Below are 11,036 nucleotides of genomic sequence, written 5' to 3'. Positions count from 1 at the left end.
TAGTAATATACATCGGAATTTTCTTAATAAAATGATAAGTTTGTTCATCACATATTATAATACCTTTGTGTAACAATCGTTAATATACTAGGAAGGACACCTATTTTTGTCATATTATCTTGATCATTTTTTTTTCTTTCAACTGCGTGGGACGAGACTGTAACTCGGCCGATCATTCACCACATCACCGACTTGCAGGACGAGGGTGAAATCTTCATCCGTCGAGCTGGTTTGTACAGGGTTTCAAGCCGACTTGTTAATCAAGCCAATGTGACTACCCGTGATTGGATATTTTCACACTATATACATACGTCTTATTCCTCACATTTGGGTCGCGGCGTTCGCTGGTAGAACGTAAAATGTTGCTGGGTCATCACACAACGTTCAGCATGATCAATGCAGCCTTCAAACTAAACCTTCGTGATAGACTCTCCGTGACCATTACATACATAACAAACATTGATACCAACAGCAATTATACTGTGTTAATGGTCCATTTTGCCTAATTTGTACATGTCAAGTCGCGCCTTAATGCAGTAAATGCGAAAATGTAACCACTTTTCACTTTAGACATACAGCTAACCAAAACATGACGCACATCTAATTTTTAAACTGTGTGATATAGAATTTTAAAACATGACTTTATAATTGCAAATAGTATACACATATGAACATATATGTAATATTTGCTTTAGTTAGATGAAAGTATTACACATTCATGCGTTTGGGCTCATCTGTACTTACCACTCATAAATGAGCTCAAGCCGTATCACGTGAGAGAGTGTGCATTTCATGTCACGAGTTTGCTCGTTTATATTTGGATTTTTATATATCCATCTATTATTGTAAATATACATATAAATTCACTGCTTAAACGGTAATATTTGACATACTGTTATATATTCATCGCCTATCATGACCTAATATTTAATAAAATCTTACACTGAATGTTTTTTTTCTCATAATAACAAAAATGTTAATTATTGTCACTGATACACTTTTTGTGGCATTTTGACGATTACTGAGTAACAATAATCGGCCCGCAGTGTGAATAATCGCCACGAAGTCCGTAGGCCTGTGGGCGATTATTTACTTCAGGGCCGATTATCACTTCTGGCCCTCAAGCAACGATGGTATTAACGTCTTAAATACTTAATCCCAATTAACTCTACTATTAAACCACGGTACATGTTACAAAATTATAATCCTATTTGTTCCTTTACTAAAATATATTGCCGAATCAGCTTTCCGTCCTTTTATTTTCATTCAATTTATTACGCAATATATGACGTATCTACCGTGTATGACGTAATTTCTGTGACGAAACACACACGTTTAAGCTTAACTTTATGGATTTAAACAATAATTCGGACGTTTAGATTTATTTAACAGTAATGTAGTTATTTTAAAAATCATCGAACGAATCCAAAACGTATTTCGAATTGTGTGTTTGTAATTTATAATTGGAAAATTCAAAGTTCATGAAGAATTAAAAAACATCAATCCGAGTAGTCATTCTATTTTGCGAAACGTTTCAAAAAGTGTAGTTTAAAATTAATTAAGATAAAGGGGTGGAAAAACAGAAAATTAAAGTGCATATCGTTGCAATTTTATTATTAAAAGCATTGGATTAAAATTGTCATTGAGATAAGATTGTCGTTTACTAAACTTTGATGTTGGAATACTCCTGTTAAACTTAAAGCTCAAATAGTGTCATCAATCTTATCTACAGTACAGTTTCAGATGCAATCCATATTTTTTTCATCATTTTAATTATGTGCTACGTTTATTTTTTTATTTTTTCACAGTATATTATTTCGTTGATTTGTTGCTTAATTTTATTAATCACTGTTAGAAAATACTGAATATGGACGCCATTTTGGTCTGTTGACGTCTCGTGCTTTAGCTCCAGGGCGATTATCGATTATCAACATTTTGCCCTGTGGCCCAAACGTGATCATCACATTGCTTTGACCGATAATCACATGCACTTGAGTCAATGTTGTTACTATATATAGTAACATAAGTATTAAAGCTTTGTAATCGCAATACGAGTCAATAGCTTTACAAAAGCTCCTTTCAAAATAAACACAACTATTTTTGGATTTGCACGGAGTTTTTCAATTTACCACAATGCCATAAGATAACGAAATGAATATTAAGTGTGATTCTTTTAACTCATCCTTAATAAGGGTCCGATCTCCTCCGGAAGAGTGGGTCCCGTGATTCACGTTGTTGTGGTGTCCGGCCCCTCTGCATTTATGTGAATCGTCGTGCGTCGCAGAGCATCGATACTCTGCTATTGGTTTTAGGCTTAGACACTATATTATATTAAAAAAGTCAAATATTTTGTATCATACAGTCGTAAACAAATCTAAAATACTATGTTAAAAATAATAAAATAAACACGAAATACTATTCGTTCACATTAAAAGTAATATTTGAATTAGTATTAAGTTTGTTTTAGTTAGTAATTAACTAAATGTAGCGTATGCACTGCACCTTTTAAATATAATAATAATACACTACAATATTATAGTTGCAATTGATATCGGCAACATCATTCTCTGTATACATAAAATATCGCGGCAACTTAACTTGTTAAGGTATTGATCTTGAAATCTGTTCTACGTCCGTTCCCTTACCTCTGATTAAAGTAGGGCAGGTGTCAGTCACTGGAATAAGTATATACTCTTTCCACTGTTAAACCACCTTACCGGGAACATAGTGCGTTAAATAATCGCCTTGACATGACATAAATACTGTTGGAAACGGGGAACAATTCCGTGAGACAAACACTAACTTCTGTGTTAACTCCAGTGGTTATCTCCCGTGTGGAATCACGGTAACGGGCTGTGCTCGCAACCAGTCAAATCGATGCGCGAAGGCTGGTCTATTTGATTTCACTTAATGGACCTTGTTCACTTCATCTGTACGATAATATGATAATCTAACTATCCCCATATTCATATCTATGTCTTTTCATTTACTTGACAGCGGCGGTCGGCTTTAGTACAGTATGTATTTAAAATTGCTACTTTCGATCGTACTGTTTGTCAATGTGGGTAAGTACATTGCATATTGTTATAAAAATATTTTATATAAAGTCAAATATCGGAAATAATAATAATGCAATATATTGTAAGTGACTTGATATGTTCTATACTATTATTGTGTTTGCGATATGCTTTTTTTAATTATAATAAAAAGAAACGGTTAAACAAATGAGTTTCATGAACATATATGTTTGTTATCGTCATGTGCCTTGTTACTGAAAAAACATTTGTGATAAGTAATTTATGCAAATTTACTCAATGTAAGTATAATGTTTTTTCTCATCGGTATTTTCCTCGACTGATTCACTTCATATAATTACATAATCCATATAAAAGTCAAATTTTAACGCATGAGGTGTTTGCTATGACTGTTTTATTGCTTTATTGCTTACTTTATTGCATCGTAAAGTACACGCAAACAAATAGTGTATTAAAACGCATACACTTCACACTTTAGAGAGCACATAGAAGCCTTTTAAAGCCACATTTACACTCAAAATAAAAAAATATTCGTAAAATATTTCGTGAAATAATGTTAACCCATACACAATCAGTGTTCCTTAGAGCAATAGACAAACTTTCAAAGCTAGATGTGGTCTGGTAAGATAGATTTAACATGATATAAATTGCTCTTTTTTATTATTTTTGTTTGTGGTACAATATTTTCCATTTTTAATTTTCCGCAACGATTTATATTCATACGACACTCGAACACTGACATGGTACATGAACATGTGTTGACTATATTATGCAACAAAATAAAACTGATTTTTCAAGGGTTAACTCTATTTTACGAACTTTTTTACGAAATATTCGTTGTTTTTGAGTGTAAATGCGGCTTTATAAAATAAATACAATTTTATCGCAATGCTTACTATCATTCAGCGGCGCAATCAGTGATCCTGTATGCAGACACGACAGACTTGTCAGCTGGTCATTCACCACATCTGACTTGTGACCATTCCTACGACTCACTCGTCTCATGGTGGCTAAATGGACGAATTGCTCTGAGAGCGACAGTGAACGGAGGAGAATGCATGACTAGCCCAACGAAACCACCTTATCTGGCTGACTGTACGTGTGCAGTTACAGTGCACACATGTACACTTAAGGACTTGTCCTGGTCTAACGTTGGTGACCAATGGGCATGCTCCATTGGAACTTGGAATGGTACTGATATAAAAAGTAACATTCTGACAATAACAGTGCCAGGTAAGAATGACACCATATTTAGCTATACATTAATACATGTGGCACTAAAACATTTCGTTTACATCTAGCTTGCACAGTATATATGTCAATGCATTTTCTGCATATGATTTACAACGACGCAAAGTTATGTCATACATTCGAAACCCCCTAAACCAGACAACAACTATATCATAACAAAAGTCCGATTTAGAGGGGATTCCGGTGAAGACTTGAAGTATTTTAACCAAGTTTATGTTGAGTCTCTGAATTGTTAACGAATAAAACATACATACCTACGAGTTAAAGTAAATGTATTTTGCGAAAATATTTAAGAAATAATCGTTGATTTTAAGTATTAACGGGGCTTTAAAAAAGAATACAATTTTATTCAATGTTTTACCATCATTCAGCTCCCAAATCAGTGAACCTATCTGCAGACACGACAGACTTGTCAGCTGGTCACCCACCACATCTGACTTGTAACCATGACTACTACCCGATCGTCTCGTGGTGGCATAATGGAGGAATAGCTCTGAGAGCGCAAGTAAACGGAGGATACTGCCTTGATATCCCAACGAATCCAGCTTATCTGACCGAGTGTACGTGTTCATACACAGAGCACACATGTACACTTAAAAACTTGAGCAGGTCTAACGTTGGTGACCAATTGGCGTGCTCTGTAAGCAATTGGGATGGTACTGTTATAACAAGTAACATTCTTACATTAACATTGCCAGGTATGTATGACATCATAATTAGTTATTTATTTATTTATTTATACATGTGACACTAAAAACATTTGTTCGTTTACATCTAGCAAGCACAACATTTATGTCAATGTTTTTTCTGCATATGATTGACACTGACGCAAATTATGTAATACATTCGAAGCGTCTTAAACCGGACATCCACTGTATCATAATGAAAGTCCGGTTTAGAGGGGATTCCGGTTAAGACGTGAATTATTGTAACCAAGTATATGCTGAGTCTCTGAATGGTTAACTTTTTAAACACACATATAAACCAGTTAAATGTCTTTGATATCATTTCATAAAAGTCCCATTAACACTCAAAATCAACGAATATATCGTAAAATATTTCATTAAATAAAGTTAACACATAAAAACCCAGTATTCCTTATAGCAAAAGACAAATTGTATTGCTAGATGTGGTCTGGTAACATAGATTTAACAAGATATAATAATCTCTTTTTTATTTGTTTCTGGTACAATATATCCAACACATGTTCATGTATTAATTAAGTGTTCGTGTTTCTTATAAATAGATATCGTTGCAGGAAATTAAAATATAATATATTGTACTACAACAAATAAACTTAAAAACAGTGTGTATCTTGTTAAATCTAAGTACCCAGAACACATCTAGCGTTGAAATGTTTGCTATTGCTATAAGGAACACTTATTTGTATGGGTTTACTGTATTTTACGAAATAATTTTTACGAAATATTCGTTTATTTTAAGTGTTAACGGAGCTTTAAAACATAAAAACAATTGTATCGCAATTTGTACCATCATTCAGCTCCCAAATCGGTGACCCTATATGCAGACACAACAGACGTGTCAGCTGGTCACTCACCACATCTGACTTGTCACCATGACAACTACCCAATCACCTCGTGGTGGCTTAATGGAGAAATAGCTCTGAGAGCGCAAGTAAACGGAGGAGACTGCCTGATTATCCCAACGAATCCAGCTTATTTGACCGACTGTACGTAAGAACTTGACCAGGTCTAATATTGGTGACCAATGGGCGTGCTCTATAAGCGATTGGGATGGTACTGTCATAAAAAGTAACATTCTGACATTAACATTGCCAGGTATGTATGACACCATATTTAGTTATTACTTTATGCATGTGGCACTAAAAACATCTGTTCATTTACATCTAGCAAGCACAGCATTTATGTCAATGCTTTTTCTGCACATGAATGACACTGACACAAAGTTATGTCATACATTCGAAACCCCTTAAACCAGAGATCCACTACTGTATCATAACGAAAGTCCGGTTTAGAGGGAATTTACGTGAACTATTGTAACCAAGTATATGTTGAGTCTCTGAATGGTTCACAACTAAAACACAAATACCTACCAGTTAAAGTGTTTATGATATAATTTTCATTAAAAAACTGTTTGTATTGGGAATCATGCAGCGGACTCCGAATCTTATGTACTGAATGTTTTGCATTTAATGAAAATGTTTATTTCTACATTTATGTAGTGCCTCTATTATGCTCAGTATTACTCATCCAATAAAGCAAACAATGAAACGCCAGAAACTATATCACGAGAGAGAAGCTTAGTATTATTATGTTTTAGGCAACTTCCACGTAGGGGTCATGTTTTAACGAATACTGTTTTGGAACCGTTAAGAATGTCACTACAGGAACATGTTTATGAAACATCATTGTTTTTAAATTTTGTGTATTTGTGTCATCTTAAGTAAATGTTAGTTGTTACGCAATGTACCAATTTGTGAAAAAGTAAACATGTACCGACACGTTACAAACATTTTAGTTAAAATATATGTTTTGATTTAATTCGGGTAAGGAAAAAAATCGCGTGTGAAAAAAAATCGGTGGAGCCTTTTAACCGGGGTAGTACATTCACAGGAGTGCTTTAGTCTGCCATCAACATCGACGGGTGATCGAATGACAATGTTTATCCGAATGCTGTTATTTTTACGATTCTAGTAGTCCTGGTTTCTTCTTTACCTATTTAAAACTTGCCCATAATTTTGGCCTGTGACATAGTGTCATATATTGTCATCTCTGCATACATATATATTGACGTTGATCCAAGATATACTTGGATGAGTACAGTCAATTTTAAAATACAATATAAAAATAAATCGATTAGTATGCTATTATTCGATTAATCTATGACATATTATTGCATCAGTGTTGCATACTTCTCGTTTTCCATTCAATATTCAAAATATACAACTTGCATTAATGTTAGCATATATTGAAAGCAATTCAAACGATTACATTTTACAAACAAAAAACCTGGCACAAAAAGGTACAAACAGATATGAAATATTTGTTAAACTGCTATATTGTTAAAGCAATATCATGATTTCAATATACATAATCTCCGGACGAAAGTGTATGTCTTTTTTTTTAAACTTGCTAACAATGTCGTGAAAAGCCTCTAAAAATTAAAATATTTGTTAAAAATAGAAAAGATAACTTTTAAACAATCGCTCTAAAGCGTTTTCTGAATGAAGTTTGCCAATTTTTTAAATTAAAATAAAACAGTTTTTATATTGCATTTATACATTATATAGTAAATCCAAAACCAAAAGAAGAGCGTTCCAAAACAGCAGTGATTGCTGGTTCCGTTGGTGGCGCTGTCGGTGGACTAATAATCATCGTTGTTGTTGTTGTCATCATATGGAAACGTAAAAAACAGGGTATATATCTTCCCACATACTCAGTTTGTTGTACACGTTTGGTGTTTCTGACATTATGCTTGCTATACATGTCTTATTATATGTTAATGAAATTTTTATTACGATTTCTTACATAAAATACATAATATATTAAAACAGTACGTGGATTATTTTTGTTGCTATTTATTTTTGAGGGATACTAAAGCCCGCATAATGACATATTTTAGGTTATGAAGAGATGGGCGAAAGTGAGTATATAACCCATTACTTGTTTTATAATGCTGATACAAAAATTACTGAAATAATTATTTGTGTTTATTTTTGTACTTACTTTCTTTGGTAATTGAAGTTTTTTTTGCGCTTTGCAATTCGCCAAATATGACGCATATGTGTTTGTGATATGTAATGTGAATTTATTCAAAGTCTTATATATTTGTTTGTGTTAGATTTAGCACTGAACCGAGGGCTTTAAAGATGCAGTTAAAGGAACCCCCGTAAGTGAAGTTAGTAAAATACAAGTAACGTTCTTAGATTGCTAAACATTCTCAAGAACTCCACATTGTTTATTGAATATTGGATTTTTATTTTTTTGTAAGAAATGAACTTTATTTTTAAGATAATCAAATTTGCAGTGATGTTAGTACTGGAAGTGATTCACCAACAAATTACAAAACCTTCGATGATCCGAATTAAATGCACAAGAAGGGAATATCATCAACTTGAATGACAGACGAACTACACCGTTGAAGTCAATAACTACTCGTCTACTTTAAGCTTGTTATACAAATAAAGCATATATTTGTACAGCAAAGCACTCGTGAAAAATAATTATCTCAACAAATCTCTCATCAAACATGTAATGTACATAATTTAGGAACTTCTTGGTAGATCTATGTTTGTGTGTTTTATTAAATTATTTCATGAAACCCGAAAACACCAAATACATATATTTGTACAGTATTTTTGTTTATTCTAAAAAAAGGAAGGTTTTTATAAGTGTGTATATTTGTAATTAAAAAATATATATGCATGTGCATGTAATGATATAATTGTGAAACTTTCATAAACATGTTGTCTTGTTTGCGAAATAAAAACATTTTGAAAAATATGTTTGTGCGTCGTTACTATATTTTATTAAATACAAGGAGCACAGGTTTATATGTCTTCCTTTATCGAAAATATTTTAAAAAATCGGTTATTTATAAACGAAAGTGTATGCATGTCCATTGATCAATTACAAAGACATTCTGCATTTTAGTTTTTAAAACAGTAGATGTGTCGTAAATTAAAATACAAAATATACCAATCAAAACTTCTGGCGCATCACATATTCAATGTTAATATGAAGGCCTCTCCCTAATGCATTAAAAACGCAACTCACATGCGACGAATGGAATGAACAAGAGGTGTCACCATATCCAGCGGAATGTTATATAACTCCTGCTCTAGATCTGCGCTCATTTCCTGTAAGTTTCGGGGTTGCACATTACGACATTGACGCACCATATATTTAAGCGCGCCCCAGACGTGCTCAATCGGTGATAAGTACGAGGATATAGCAGGTCAATTTAAAACATCCACGTGGTTTGTGTGTTGAAATTGAGAGTTTCTTTTTGCAGGGCAGGCCATGCGTTGAGTATTGGAATACCATTGGATTCTGCTAATAAATAAAGACACGGTTAAATTCACATACACAGGCGTTATTGACGTGCGTGATGTTTTGCTGGAACTATTGTGTGTTTATCGACCAAAACAACATCGTGTGTATCGTTTTGGAGGATTTTTGCTCGTGTATGTTGACCAATCAATATTGTATATTCAATCCACCTGTAAATATTAGTACGTAGCTATGTAAACATATTAACATGGGCTATGAATACCAAAATGCGTTTGTCTTTTTGATTAGTATATGATGACGAACAACAAACACGTTATACCTTTTGACGACATTCCTCTTGGCAAATAATGCGAATTGCAATTTTATTATGAGACGATATAAGTTTAAAACATGAGATTTCAATCCAACATCTAAAAAATTGATTACAACCTTTTATTTTCTGTCATGCTTCAATTTTTTTCTTTTTTCACGATATATCATGTAATACTTATTTATATTATAACAGTCAATGTTTTCTGACACATACTATTAATGTTTGCTGTCAAAATTCTTCGCTTACTATTATTTTCCAAAAAACGCAAGACAATACAAAAATAAATTGCAACCTACCTTTGGTAGTCATTAACTTTGGCAAATGTTGTTGAAGTATTCTTGGACATCGGGTAACATAATATAATGAATTGGCGATTTTTGGAAACTTTAAAGGCATATAAAATGGTATGTTTGGGGTATATTTAAACAGTATAAGTATAGCTCAAATCTTAATGCGTTGATCTAAGTGGGATCTCGTTGTCCACCTTTATAACTCATCCAAACGTCAGGTGTCTCAAATTCATTCGAATTATTGTTTTACGCATACACGCTTTCGAGAGTATCGCAAGAAGTTGATAAGTTAAAATTGACTTGCACGCTGTTGTTCACAGGTTTAAAGAACGCGACTAAATGTCTGTACCAGACAGTGTCACATCTAAAAAATGGGTGGTTTAAGAAAACGTTTCTCCCACCGCCGCTATTCTAACCCACGTTCGGGACCATTCGATCATCCTGATTACATGTTCTACAATTTGAATAAAAACGCCAGAAACCATCCCGACTCCTTCACACCTTTGTAAAACCTTTGTTTAAAGATGTAATAAAATGCGTTTGTGGCTGTAAGTAATTCATGCATGTGTTGTCAACAAAGGTTTCACGTTTCAAAACGGACAGAAACACAAATATTCTATTAAGGGACTTTGGCGAGGAAACTCTGGCTTCCTAATGCAATATAAAGTATATAGTTTTACTTCAATGCGCTCTCCTAAAACATATTCATTTAGTGATTCGAATATAATATAATAAAACAAAAGAAGTTCAATATAAGTGAAGTGTTATTTTGTTTTGTAAAAATATTCCGGCCTGGAATTTAATCAATGGTATTTTCAACGAACCAATGCATTTTCTAGTATGATATTCATCATTTCCATATGTTCCATCATTGTTCTAAACGTCTGAAAGACATTGCGATCATTATAATATTTCAAATAAAGTTGCATTTAAAGTTATGATAACATGAAAGTTCCGACCGTGTTTCAAAATCAAATCAAAGCAAAATCCGTGATTATTCATATCACATAGTATCATATCAATATAATATCTGATAGCTTCCAAGTAAGGAACAAGTACCAGTATAGTGGGAAGATTGTATTATAATCATAATAGGCAAACAGAGATAACACTTGAAAATATTTGTAAAATTATAAATAGCTGACATAGATTA

The 11,036-nt window shown here is 33.2% G+C and overlaps 1 protein-coding gene and 1 long non-coding RNA gene across 3 annotated transcripts; both read left to right on the top strand.

Annotated features, from left to right (window-relative positions):
* Positions 1-2,960: 2,960 nt before the first annotated feature.
* On the top strand, positions 2,961-5,984 carry LOC127846280 (uncharacterized). The gene is made up of 4 exons (XM_052377449.1): positions 2,961-3,065; positions 3,942-4,268; positions 4,658-4,984; positions 5,788-5,984. The coding sequence occupies exons 1-4, from the start codon at positions 3,020-3,022 to the stop codon at positions 5,982-5,984; spliced, it is 897 nt and encodes a 298-aa protein (XP_052233409.1). The 5' UTR covers positions 2,961-3,019.
* Positions 5,985-7,887: 1,903 nt separating this feature from the next.
* On the top strand, positions 7,888-8,770 carry LOC127845242 (uncharacterized). Of its 2 annotated transcripts, none has more exons than XR_008033121.1 (3): positions 7,888-7,910; positions 8,109-8,156; positions 8,295-8,770. It is a non-coding gene; the product is annotated as an uncharacterized LOC127845242 (long non-coding RNA). The 2 variants fall into 2 exon arrangements; XR_008033120.1 differs by having other exon boundaries at positions 8,279-8,770.
* The last annotated feature ends 2,266 nt before the right edge of the window (positions 8,771-11,036 follow it).

This window comes from Dreissena polymorpha, chromosome 9 (genome assembly GCF_020536995.1).
Source record: "Dreissena polymorpha isolate Duluth1 chromosome 9, UMN_Dpol_1.0, whole genome shotgun sequence".
NCBI classification, from domain to species: domain Eukaryota; kingdom Metazoa; phylum Mollusca; class Bivalvia; order Myida; family Dreissenidae; genus Dreissena; species Dreissena polymorpha.
Note: the sequence above shows the minus strand (reverse complement) of the source record. Positions and strands in the feature narration are given on the sequence as shown.